At 41.1% G+C, this 14,248-nt stretch overlaps 1 protein-coding gene across 1 annotated transcript in view; it reads right to left on the reverse strand.

Moving 5' to 3' along the window:
- The window catches only part of msh3 (mutS homolog 3 (E. coli)), a 55,325-nt gene that overhangs the window by 13,485 nt on the left and 27,592 nt on the right, over positions 1-14,248 (reverse strand). Inside the window, exons 20-21 of the mRNA XM_031570568.2 lie at positions 10,080-10,237; positions 1,143-1,329 (exon numbers count right to left, since the gene is read on the reverse strand). Of these exons, the coding sequence (XP_031426428.1) occupies positions 1,143-1,329; positions 10,080-10,237 (345 nt within the window). The remainder of the gene's footprint in view (positions 1-1,142; positions 1,330-10,079; positions 10,238-14,248) is intronic.

Here is a 14,248-nt window from a genome sequence, read left to right on the forward strand (position 1 = left end):
CTACAATATGGTACTAACACATGTAGCATTTACGATTTCTTTTGATATCAAGTTTTGCTGCTAAGCTTTGTCCTTGAAAGGTTACAAGATGACTTAAAATCACAAGGTGACATGTTATAAGGGTATGTCAGTGGAAGAAGATTTGATTTGCAACCATTTAATTGAGGATATATGAAAAATGACAGCGATTTACTTTTTAAACTGTTAAAGTGCAACAGTGAACTGTAGATAATAATGTAGTTTTATATTGCAACATTTCCATAATTACTTTGTTCAAAAGAAATAATGGTAAATTAAATACTAGGGAATTAATAGAAAATATATCAATAAAATAAATAACAAACAAAACATTAAAATGTTACAAGAACTGGTAACTTTAATGTTGGGAAATAAATACAAAACAGGACTTTGTCCATGTACTTGTTGGTGGCTTCGTCGACATTTAAGGAAAACATGCCGGGTTTTTTTTAGCTTTTCCGAAATACGTCTTTTAAACTCTGGTGTTACCCTCTGTGTGTTAAAATAGCAGCATGCTGATTGGATATTGACAGTTTGGTCAAACACACGTCACACACACGGTCAGTTATTGATGCCGGTACATCAGCTGTGGATGTTGCCCCGGTAAAGGCGTTGTGTGTTGGAGAGCTAGTTGCATATATTAGCTTTCTCGAGCACAACGTGCAGAAGCAAGCACCTGCTTCTCTTAACTTCTTACACCAGCTACCAAAAGACTTACTGTCCTTCCCTTCCCATCTCTTCTATCCATGCCCAGCGCCATTTATTTTCATGAACTTACTTTCCATCCTACTCTCCTTTGGTGTGATGTCTCTCTACTCGGGCATCTACGCTAGGCAGAGCGACAGAGATAAGTCGGTGTTTGAAGCACATTTTCCCAAGACCCACCCCAATCTACTTCTGATTGGCTAATAATGTTATTTTGAGAGCGGGAGAGTTGTGCTGCTTTCATTTCATTGGCAGACGAACTCATAAACTCGAAAGTGATGGTGATGATATCGAGACGTGTTTTTTTTGTTTGTTTTTTCGCAGCCAAACACCGCACGCCGGAAATCCGGCACGGTGCCGGAATACTTTAATCCCTGGGTGGCATGTTTTCTCTGAAAGACACTAAAATCATGGCTTACGTTTTTAATGAAGAACTCCAAGGTGGCATAGGCTATAGCAATGCCATCGTGTGTGCTGGTGCCACGGCCCAGCTCGTCCAGGATGACCAGGGAGCGAGACGTTGCCCGGGACAAAATCTCGGACGCCTCCACAAGCTCCTCCATGAAAGTACTACGACCTCTCGAGATGTTGTCGGAGGCCCCCATCCTAACGAAAAGGGAGAGTGGGTGTTTAGTAGTAGTAGGGAGAAAAAAGAAACAATCTACCAAAAAACTAAATCTACCAATTATTAACAGTCATCAAATTACCCGATACCTTTTCAAACTCTGATTATAATTAGGCACACAGTGATGTGGAAAATGAAAGGCAGCTGAGGGATGCGGCCAGATCATAAATCATTTGAAGATATCCATCTCTTTAGGTGCGATACATAGCGGCAGTAATTGCGCTAATAAAATATCTGCCATCAATTACACAGGCCACTCTACAGAAATAGTATGCGGGTGGCTCGATGACTAATCAGGTCACTTCAAAGCAATCGCTTGGCATCACAGGGAGCATCTGCCATCGCGCGAGAGAGAGAGATGGCAAACACACTGATCATGATACCACCATGAGCTGAGGAAGATGATCATGTTTGCTTGAGTTTGTGTGGGTGTTGTCCATAAAGCTCTTACTCGCTGGCTATAAGAGATCCCCTGGTTATACGAGATCTACTATAGATCTGGAGACCCACTCAGTCACTCACACAAGTAACCACGCCACTAAAAAATTCTAATCAATCCCTCCAGAAGCATATATGAGCATAAAACTTGAAATCCTTTTTCAGGGAAAGGGAGATGTCACAGTAGACACAGAGGGCCTTTTATTCAACATTATTTTATGAATGTGAAATTTATTATGATTGGAAACTTAAAAAAAAACAAAAAGCCAGTGGTGAGTTTCCTTTAGGACATGCAACGATGAGACTCTTTACTAGAGCTGTGAAAAATAACGCGTTATGATTAAATTACAGGATTAATGCGTTCTTTTTTTTAACGCATTTAACTCATGCACAGAATGAGCTTCCAATATACCCACAATTCCACCCAATCTGCACTAGTCGCCGTTTCTAATGCAGTCAGACGGCAGCTCCTATCCAAACCATTGTTAATTTCGTTGACGAAAACTATGACGAAAAATATTCGTTAACGACCTTTTTCCCGTGACTAAAACGAGACTAAGACGTGACGAAAACGGATCTTTAAAAATAAAAACTATGACTAAATCTATTTTAGATAGAGACGAGACGAAAATGTTGGTGGTTGACTAAGTCACAATTGTTTTTTTTTCTTCTAAACTTGTATGCACATCATTGGTTGAATGTTGCCCGGTCCTGTATCTATCCCTCCTCCACTCCCTGAAGATGCCCAGACAGACATGCAAGTGACGCCCTAACAAACGTCTTGATGGCTGAAGTTCAGGCACTCGGTAGGCTACTGGAAGAAAAATAAGAATAGATATCTGGACAGTCTTTAATTATAACTTGACAGAAAATAAAACACAATGCACCGCAATAACCGGCGAGAAACTTCAAAATAGGTGGGAATAACACAACAAGAGGCACCTGAAAGCGCACACACAACCCTGCAATTTATGCCAAGGTAAATTAGCTAGTAACTGTCAATGATAATTAGCTAATGTTAACTAGTTATTAGAATATATTAGCCAACGTTAAGTTAACTTCAAAGGGGCAGTTGAGTGTATAGGTTGTGTCAGCTTGGATAACTAGCTAGTCATTTTCGATTGAAACCTCCCGTTTGGCTTGGCAAATGAGTTCCAAAACGTTTAGCTAGCTAACGTTAGCTAACGATGAGGTAGCATAGCTAAGTTATACTAGCTATCGATAACTAGCTAGTAAACGCATTGCATTTGTGAAATAGCGATTTTTTCCTAACAATCATATTCTACTCAACTGTAAGGAATATTATTTTGCATAATGATCAGCTAGATATCCCGATGTGTTTCACATTTTTTTAATAGTTATTTGCGAAGATATACTACTTTTGTAAACTTCTTTTTCTGCACTGGCAGCCATCTTTCTTCAAAATGTTTGGAGTCAGTCGGTTACCAAGGTGTTCGCAAGGTATCCTGGGAAATGTAATCTTTCCCTTCATTGCAGAATGGACTATAGGACAGGCCACGCATGACATTAATCAAGAAAAAATAAATGAATATGTGATTTGTTTACATATCCTTGTCTATTTATGCGATTGTTATTATCATTGGCACTACTTTCAACTCTCAAACTATCCGTCTAGCTAAATATGTTGGTTATCAGATTGCACAGCAATTCATATGGAGGATATGTGGTTGATTTAACTAAGGCCAGGTAGGCATAGGAGTTGTATTGTGTTATCACATCATTTGAATCTTCAAAATCTAGACTTGATATTCTCTTATATTTTAATAATAATACTGTTAATTAAGTATTGCCTTAAAATTATTATTTACATTGAATTCATTGGAATTCAGCTGTAGGCATATACTAGGAGATCTGTATCTTAGAGACTAATTGCATCCACAGTTTAAGTACTGCAAGCTTGACTATTATGCAGTTGTAGACACTACACAAGGGGTCCCCGGGCCTGAGAAGGGAAGGAAAGGAGTTTAATGTGGCTATAAGATGGACTTTTAAATGTGACTAAAACTAGACTAAAATGTAATGAGACTTCGTCGACTAAAACTAGACTAAAATGTTCTGAGTTTTCGTCGACGAAAACTAGACTAAAACTAAGGAGGATAAAAATGACTAAACGTGACTAAAACTAATATGCATTTTCGTCTAAAGACTAAGACTAAGACTAAATCGAAAATAGCTGCCAAAATTAACACTGATCCAAACAAACCTGAGGACTTTCTGGATGGGAAGTTCGTGTTCCAAAAAAACAAGGATGAAACCACCCTCACTTAACAACGTAGGCCTCTGACTAAATCTGCCTGTGACAAGTTGACTAGCACTGTTGCCAAATGGATTGCAAAAAGCTGTAGACCGATCAATATGGTTGAGAACGAGGGGTTCATCGAAGATTTGCGAGTGGCAACGGGGGACTCGAGCATCAAAGCACCGCAAAGACGCACAATAATGACAAAAATCCACGAGCTGTATGAAGCTGAAAAAAAAAAAAGGAAAATGACTTGGCTGCTACGAAACATGTGGCGCTGACAGGTGATCACTGGACCTCTGTGAGTAACGATAACTACCTGGGTGTAACTGCACATCTAATCACCAACGAATGGAAGTTAAAGTCGTTTACACTAACGTGCATGAAAACAGAAGAGCGCCACTTTGCAGAGGCATGTGCAAAACAGTTCCTAACTGTTGCAAGCAATTGGGCAATTGAAGACAAAACGACCACTAGGGCTTTTAGAGGCATTAGATTGTGTCATGGTGTGGTTAATGGTTGTTTGACAAAAAAAGAGAAACATTTTCAACCATCCTATAAAAACAATGGCTAAGAAGCCCAAATCATTTCTGTTTGATTTAAAAAGAAAAGAGAAATGTTTTATTCAACTATACAATGGCTAAGAAGCCCGAATTCTGTTTAGGATGAAGATTATATTAATGTTCCATATGGAATAGCAAAGAGAACTGCTAAAGAACTGCTGAGTTACAGCACCACTGATTTTTTTTTATGAAAAAAAAAAGAAAACATGTTAAATGTATATATCCGTCTTTTGTCATACATTTTTTTGTTCTTACAAAAATATACCGAGAAAATTGGTAATATGTGATTAATCATGATTAATCCACAGAAACCTGTGATTAATTTGATTAAAATTTGTAATCATTTCACAGCCCTACTCTTTACCACACATCACCAAATGCTCCTTGTTTATATCTGTGAGTGCTCTGCTGCCTACAAGATAACCCCTCATTATGTAAAAGTGAAGAATTACTTTCCCTTTCTTTTGAGGAAACACACTGTCTGATAATTAGGTTATGATGTGCCTGAAACCATGGGGAGTTTCTCATAGAGCAGAATTTTTGCAGGATTTCACTGCATCCAGATGAACATGCTAGTTCTGTGCTAGATAGATGAAAGTGGTACTACTACAGTGAACACGTTTCCAAATTAGTCTTCGCACAACACAAGATGATTTCCCTTAATGCAGTGTGCAAATTACAATGGTGCAGAATCCTAGGTTACAGACAACTCAGCCATTTCGCTTGTTTATAGAATATTCAGACCACTTCGGGGGGCTCAGCTATCCTTAATCGCATTTCAAAACAAAAGACAGCACAGCCAAGAGGGGCTGTGTGTAGAGGTGTAATGACTCAGAAATATTTTGCATATTTTCTTTATACTGAGTTAATGGGACATCAGTTTGTAATTGCGACTAACACAGAAAACCGCTATTCAACTGCAATAAAGGCTATGACTCAATTTTAAGGATCAGCAAGTCACATTATTACCAGTTTTCTTAAAGGAACATATCCAGACAACTCTATAACCGATAACAACATGACCCACCACTATAACAATAACAGGTGTCTCTGCAGGTGCTAGACACCAATTTAAAAGAGCACACATTGATAGACGTACTATGTGAACCATGGGTAATCCCCACTTCCATCTTGTGGAACATTCTCCTGGGTAAAAAGAATCTTGAACCCTTGATTTGACTCAAGGGGCCATGTCCACAAATGTATAGACTGCAATCAGCATTACAGCTGACAAACATGAATTAGTCTCCGCTCAGGTCATATCCCCTTCAACAATGGCCACTCGTGTAATGCATGTTTGTTTATTTAGATTGAGGGGAAAGAACAGGGAAAAAAATGAATGAACGAACACTCAGTACAGACAATTTGGTCCATCAATGTAACAGTGAATCTTAGACACCCTGTAGCCTGCAAACACTGGATTCAAAGGTGGCATAATTCAACATAACATAATGGAGATATAGATAGAAAGAGGAGGTAACAGATATTAAAAGGTGTGAAATTATTGCTCAAAAAGGCCTTTCCAGTTTTTCTTTTTGCGTCCCACTTTATTTCTTGTTTCCATAACAACCCCTGAAAATGTTGTAATGTTGTAATGTGCTAATGCTGTAATCTTGTCCACATTTCAGTAAGAGTCCATCCACTATAAAACCCCAGGACCATGGAGAGTCCTACACAACTTGAAACGGAACACATCAGAAGCCCACACAGGTGGGCAATAGTGTGAGGGGATCACTCTCTGTTCCTCTACTAAGATTTATCTGAGTAGTTTCCCATTACTGGTTGCACATAAGGTCAGTTCGAATATCAGCATCTTTCAGACACACGCACATAAGGAAGTGACCTCAAATCTAAAAGAACCTTCACTGTATAAACACAGAATGGCTGACCTCTACCTTCACCTGCTCAAGCACCATACAATATCTCTATGCCAGAGGACACGCGCGCACACACACGCGCACGCACGCACGCACGCACACACACACACGTTTGGTTTTGAGGCTTAATGGCACCTAAATGCATCAGCCCTTTCATACAGAGCCACGTATAGATGTGTATTTACCTAACGCTCCCAGCCCAAAGTGAAACAAACAAGGGCTGTATGGCTGCAGACCCCAGCCTTCAGGCTGAACTTTAATTGGCTGCTGTTCTAGCCTGATCTTTACAAGTTAATTAGAAAAAAGCAAATGCCCCTCAGGGGAAGAGAGGTAATTAGCTTTTATTCCCCAGATACATCCCATGGCAAAAGTACTGAAGAGTGATAAAAGGGAACAACAAGACACAATACAAAAATGACATGCCTTGTTTTTTTTTTTTTTCATTTCACTTAAAGATATTGTAATAACATGTTGGTCTTATTATGTCGATGCTCTCACCTTTACAGTACCAATTTTGTTCCCAGAACCGTCCACTGGCTACATTTTCTAAGAGGCTTCTAAAAAAAGCCTAAATCCAGAATTCCATTTTGAACAGTGTGCAGAGGCACAGAGACAGAGAGATTTAGTAGCAATGGTGGTGAAATTTTACAAAAGGTAAGGACCAGGCCTGCAAATAGCCATCTATGTACTTGCACCAAATGAGAGAACCACAATTATTTCCATGACAGGAACAACTCCATTGCTTTGGGGAGGGGAAAATGTGCTAATGAACCATACATGGAGAACCCTGTTCACTGCAGACAGACGGAGTTTGGGAGAAAATTACACTGGAAATGTTGAGGAGGCGCTTTCCTGCTTGCCAAGTCAGCTGAAACCAGAGCAGCCCTGGAGAACATGCTAAGAGAGCACAGAAGGTCACACCTGTTTCTAATTAGATAATTGTATGTATGTGAGGCATGCTGTTCACACAGAGCACTGTTATCCAATATATCAGCAGAAAACAGGCCTTTTGTTCCCAACAAGGTGTCTCTGCGCCATCAATTAATAGAGAAGGCCAAGAACAAACAGAGGTCGTGTGCCAATATAACACAATGAAAATTGATGACAAACATTGTTAGGCGACGGAGGTGATCTAAGTCTCATCTGTAACTCGCCAATTGTTTGATTGTTTATCTAAAAAAAAAACAGATAGCATGCAAATGTAAAATGAAAGATTGAAAGATGGTATGGGCTGTTCATCTATCATTCAATTAGTGGTGCAAGTCAAGGGGAATCGGACGTAGCGACAGTGCCACGCTGGACAATACTTTTATCAGGCCATTTTTCATGTCTAAAGTGGGACCATGGAAAGATTACTCAGGATTAGTCTGGATGTTATTTCTAAAAATAGCCTCGAGAGCACAACTCACAAGTAAGATGGATAGGACAAGGCAAACATCTGTTGAATTTGACGTAGTATCTGTTTCATAACCAGTGATCTCCAATCGCTGTGTGTAATGCAAGAGTTAAGGATGTAAGGTTTGAATTGTCTTTAGATGGGGTGGTGTTACTGACAGAGAAGAGACATCCCCAAATGAAATGCCACCTGACATTTAACTGACATAAAGTGTATCATGCTCACTTTTTCAAAAAGACGGAAAATGTTCACCGCACATATCTGATGTTATTATACTGACGTCTGCTTTTTGAGAATTTTTGATAAAACAAAATGTCTGTAAAGTCAGAACATAACCACCATCTGATTTTTTCTGCAACTGAAAAGCATCTGAAAAATGTCTGTGTACAGGTTCTCTCCCTTTTTTGCCAAACTATTTGATGTGATGTCTGCTTAGAGGAGAACATGCCATACTCTACCATTTAAACCAAAACATCTCACTTAACCTTTTAACCTGACGGATGGCTACTTTCCACTCACAGTAATCCATACTTTGTCTCCTAACTGGGTGATAACCTGCTCTAAGGTTAATTTTTTGATCATTTTGTTCATTACGTGCACCTTTGTTTACTGAACCTGTGAAGTTGAAGCAGTGAATGAACTGTGCAGGGTGTACGTTTGCAAGTTTGTGATGTTTGAGGTTTCCCCACAACATGTAATTTGTGCATACTGTAAAACTGCGGTAATGGTCACAACAGTTTGATTTTTGATTAGTCTACTCAGCGTTATGGCTGGGTGCAATATTTTGTTCCACTTTGTCAAGGGTATAAACTCAAAGACAACAGAGTGAAAGACTACAGAGACAACTCCTAGAATTATTACACCACTGAGATACTTTCTGATTCCCTTTTGTATTTCCTAGGATACTTGTCTCTCGAGTGCTCTCTGTTTGACGACACGGTTTACACAATGAAGAACAAAGCCAGGACCTTACTAGAACCGCAGATGAAGAGATCAGCTAGGGAGAACTGACATTCTTTTGTGACTCTTTCTTGATAGACACCTCTCACCCCGATGCAGTTTAGTAAGCTGTGTGTGCGCATTACCGAGATTTACATTTATTTCTTTTACCACATTATTTTTATCCAACATCACTTCATGATTTGTGCCATAATCGAGCAGCCCTAGATTATCACGATTATTATGGTCAATATTGAGATCACGATTACTCATTGACCTAATGTTCACTTATTGAAAAAATCGTTTTTAACATAATAATACAATATAATTTTTCAATAATTTCAAACTAACTAACTTACTAAATATAATTCAACTGAAAAACTTAAAACATAAAAAAAAAAAGAAGATTATTTGTACAAAAGTTAGATCCGGTTGAACAATTGATTCATTTCTGATTAGACAAGAGGCATTCCATGAGTAAGGATATCCTGGAACAACCTCACTCGCTCTTCACTGCTAGTAATCACTCCAAAATGTGTCAAAATTTACGTTTGCATATTCAGGTATATAGTGCATACTGCAAATAGTGTGGACATTTCTGTAAAATAGTTGTGTTATTCTCTTCTCCAAAAGATATTCCCTTGTGTTAACATCCCTCTCTGCATATGCATGGTTCAAGGCTATTCGCCCTCCCATTGATGCCTTTTGATACTACACTGACAGGGTTATAAATGTTAAATGGTCATTTATTTCTTCATATGAATGGAGTGCTTTAGAGCTTTTATGCTTCTAGCATATCAAAGACCATCTCAAGTCACCAAAAGAATTCGTCACTGTGGTTCAGAACATGTTTTTGCACATATTCCAGAACATATAAAGACCTACTTTTTACACTTACACTTATGGTTATTTGATGAGGGATTTTAGAGAAAAATAGAATTATTACATGCATACTAATGACATTATTGTAAAGCAACTTGTGCAGAATTCAAACAAATAAATGTGACTTTTAAACGGAACCACCGTTTAAAGTTGCGTACATTTAAAAAAAAAAAATATATCACACCATGTCAGAACCGCAAAAGTACCTGGATCTAGCCCCGGACTCCAGGGGGTTAAAGTACAATACCTGTACAAAGTACAGTACATGGTCAGCAGTTTGTAATCTTCCTGGGCATCAAACCCATAACCTTTGTGTTGTAAGCACCTTGCTCTACCAGTTGAGTGGCAGAAGTTAGTTGCTCTACAGGAGCGTTACCTGGTGTAGATGCCATCCACGACCCCTATGGAGGCCTCCTGGGCAGGAACGAAGGAGCCAAGCTGGGCCATAATGGTGATGAGGGCCACTTGGCGAATGTAGGAGCTCTTCCCGCCCATGTTGGGTCCTGTGATGATCATGGCTCGCTTGCCCTCGCCCTGGATGACATGAGAGAGAAGAGAGCATCTCATGAATTATACAGTTCAAATACCTCATATAAGAACATGTCTCTCTTGCTTTGTTTTCACAGTTACTTGCTTTTATCCCCCACAGTTAACGATGATTAACGATGTTTTTAACTATGCTTTTAACTATGTTTTATTATAGGTTGCTTTAACTATGTTTTAACTATGTTTTTTTAACTATGTTTTTACTGTAGCACTCTGAGATTCAGACGAATATAGAGTGCGCTATGAATTAAATGCTTCCCTCTGTGTTGTTACCTTGCCGTGGTGGGGAGGCTTGTGTACTTCCATGACCCTGGAGGCTATACCGGCGGGGGTTATACCCCTGGCAGGTCTTACCAAGCCGGGCAGGTTTTAGGGTAGAGGTCCGACTAAAGGCAACACCTGGTCCTCTAGGTTGGGGGTTGGGCGTGGGGCTAACAACCCCACCCCATAAAACAATACCTGTTACAGATACGCAAACAAGAGTAAACCAAGATATCCCGCCCCGGAGAGAAGATGGACCTTCGTCAGAAGGATTTATGACGCAGGGTGGTGAAAGCCAGAAGCACCTGAAAGCCACTCTGCCGAAAATCATCCTTTCAACCGGTGTTACAACCACCATCGGTACATGGAACGTAAGGACCATGTTCGAAGCTGGAAAGACCGCACAAGTTGCCACCGAGATGAAGAAGTACAACCTTGCCATACTCGGAATTAGTGAATCAAGATGGACGGGTTCTGGACAGAAGAGGCTTGTCACAGGAGAGCTGCTGCTGTACTCAGGCCATGAGGAGGACAACGCACACCACACCCAGGGAGTCGCTTTGATGCTGTCCAAGGCTGCTCAGAGAGCACTCATGGGATGGGAGGCACATGGCTCGAGAGCAATAGCAGCAACATTCAAAACAAAGAAGGAAAGAATAAACATGAACATCATTCAGTGCTATGCCCCAACCAACGATAGTGACGAAGAGAGCAAGGATGAATTCTATAGCAGAATACAGACCATCATCCAGAGATACTCAGGAAGAGACATTACCATCTTAAATGGGAGACATCAATGCAAAAATTGGAAATAACAACAGAGGCTATGAGAGGATAATGGGGCAGCATGGTCTAGGAGAGATGAATGAAAATGGAGAGAGATTCGCAGAACTATGTGCAAATAACAACCTTGTCATCGGAGGAAGTGTCTTCCCTCACAGGCGAGTACACAAAGCCACATGGGTATCACCAGACCTCTCCACTGAGAACCAAATAGACCATGTATGTGTCACAAAGAAGTTTAGGAGGTCCCTCCTAGATGTACGAGCCAGAAGAGGAGCTGACGTAGCATCAGACCACCATCTTCTCGTTGCCAAAGTCCAATTGAAGTTGAGGAGAAACTGGACAGGTGAGAAGAACCAGAGAAAGAAATTCAACACAGCACTATTAGGAGATCCAGCAGCAGCAGAGAAATTCAAGATCGAACTAAAGAACAAGTTCCATGCCCTGCAAGAGCTAGATGAAGAAGGTAAGGAAAGAAACATAGATGGGATGTGGAAGGTAGTAAAGGAAGCCGTAATCACAACCTGAAATGTAGCACTGGGACCACAGAAAGATAACCACAAGGCTTGGATATCAGCAGAGTCAATAAAGAAGGTGAAGGAGAGGAAAGAAAAGAAGGCAGCTCTAAACAGCAGTCGTACAAGAGCAGAGAAAGTGAAGGCACAAACAGAGTACAGGGAAGCAAATAAGAACGTGAAAAAAAGCTTGAAGACAGACAAGAGGAACTACATAGAGGCCCTTGCATTAGAAGCAGAAGAAGCAGCTAGACATGGGAATCTGAAAGACCTGTATGACACCACCAAAAAGCTGGCAGGAAAGACCAGTAAACCTCAAAGACCGGTAAAGGACAAAGAGGGAAAGCCAATAATTGGGGAGGAAGGACAGAAGAAAAGATGGATGGAACATTTCGAGGAACTACTTAACAGACCAGCCCCACAAGACTCACCACACATCCAACAAGCAGACAGGGACCTGCCAATAGACCTCAGTGCACCAAGAAGGGAGGAGATCAGGAAAGCAATTAAAAAGCTTAGAAACGGCAAGGCCACAGGACCAGATAGCATTCCAGCTGAGGCTCTGAAGACGGACGCAGAGACCATGGGAGAGATGCTCCACCCTCTCTTCAAGAAGATGTGGGAAGAGGAAAACATCCCATGCGAATGGAAGGAGGGCTATCTTGTTAAGATGCCAAAGAAAGGGGACCTGAGCAACTGTGGAAACTATAGGGGGATCATGCTACTCTCCATCCCAGGAAAGGTCTTCTACAGAATCTTACTGGACAGGATGAAGGATGTGATTGACCCCCAGCTTAGAGACCAGCAAGCTGGCTTCCGCAAAGACAGATCGTGTATAGACCAGATTGCTACGCTGCGCATCATCCTGGAACAGTCACTAGAGTGGAATTCACCGCTATTCATAAACTTCATCGACTACGAGAAGGCTTTCGATAGTGTGGACAGGGAGACCCTCTGGAAGCTTCTCATGCACTACAGAGTGCCAGAGAAATTAACTAACATTATCAGAAACACCTATGAGGGAATGACCTGCAGAGTGATCCACGAGGGACAACCTACCGGTGCTTTCTGTGTACAAACAGGAGTGAGGCAGGGGTGCTTACTATCGCCATTCTTGTTCCTGCTAGCAATGGATTGGGTAACAAAGCAATCCACAGCAGAAAGAAAAAATGGCATACAGTGGACAATGTGGGCGCAGCTCGATGACCTGGACTTTGCAGATGACTTGGCCCTTCTCTCTCATACCCAGCAGCAGATGCAGGAAAAGACCAGCACCATCGCAACCAACTCTGCTCGCCTCGGTCTTAACATCCACAGAGGGAAGAGCAAAGTCATGAGAGTCAACTCTGCCAACACTGCACCCATCATGCTGGAAGGCGAAGCTCTGGAGGAGGTTGAGGAGTTCACCTACCTTGGCAGCATTGTCAACAAGCAGGGTGGAACAGATGCAGATGTGAGAGTCAGGATTGGCAAGGCCAGAGTTGCGTACCTCCAACTAAAAAACATCTGGAGCGCAAAAGACCTGGCCATCACAACAAAGATCAAGATCTTTAACAGCAATGTGAAGTCAGTCCTACTCTACGGAGCTGAGACATGGAGGACTACAGTGAATACGACAAACAAAATCCAGTCATTCATCAATACCTGTCTGCGACGAATCCTCCAGATCCACTGGCCTAACACCATCAGTAAAAAAGAACTGTGGGAACGTACCAGCCAAAAGCCAGCGGACGAAGAGATCCTCCAACGACGTTGGAGATGGATAGGCCATACTCTCCGTAAACCAGCCACAAACACCACAAGACAGTCCCTCAAGTGGAATCCCCAAGGGAAAAGAAAGAGAGGTCGGCCGCGAAACAACGTCAGGGCCGGAGTGGGGCCACTTTTCAGCCCGGGAATTTCAGGCCCAAGACCGGCCCACTTTTTTCACGGTAGTGGAAATTGGATAAATGAAGCAACAGTTCAGCTCTTACTATCCTGTAGTTTTTTTTTATTAATACCATGGTTCAACAAATAATGTAAAGGTTAAATAATAATCCACTTAAGCTGAGAAGTTAACAAAAAATGACGGCCCAGTGTTCCGAAAGCCCGATATTCCGAAATCTCAATATTCCGAAAAATAGTCCCCCTGGCATAATTTAGAAATATTTTAAGTGGCACAAAACACACACAGCATTTAGTTTGCGCAGCGGAGCGGTGACGCTCACCGGGCTATCACGCATATAACTTTTCCTAGGCAATATTTGTTAACTTAGCCTACTCTGCTTTTGAATATGGGGTACCACTCGTGCAAAGGAAATCACCGGCAGATTGTCGCAGGACATTACGCAGTTCTAGTCAAGCACTGACAAAGCATGCATGCGTTGGCTATCATAAGTATTGTTGTATCATCGCGATGCAAATGCCATGTGTGTATAATAATATTCTGAATTAAAGTTCA

This window comes from Clupea harengus, chromosome 7, assembly GCF_900700415.2.
Source record: "Clupea harengus chromosome 7, Ch_v2.0.2, whole genome shotgun sequence".
NCBI lineage: Eukaryota > Metazoa > Chordata > Actinopteri > Clupeiformes > Clupeidae > Clupea > Clupea harengus.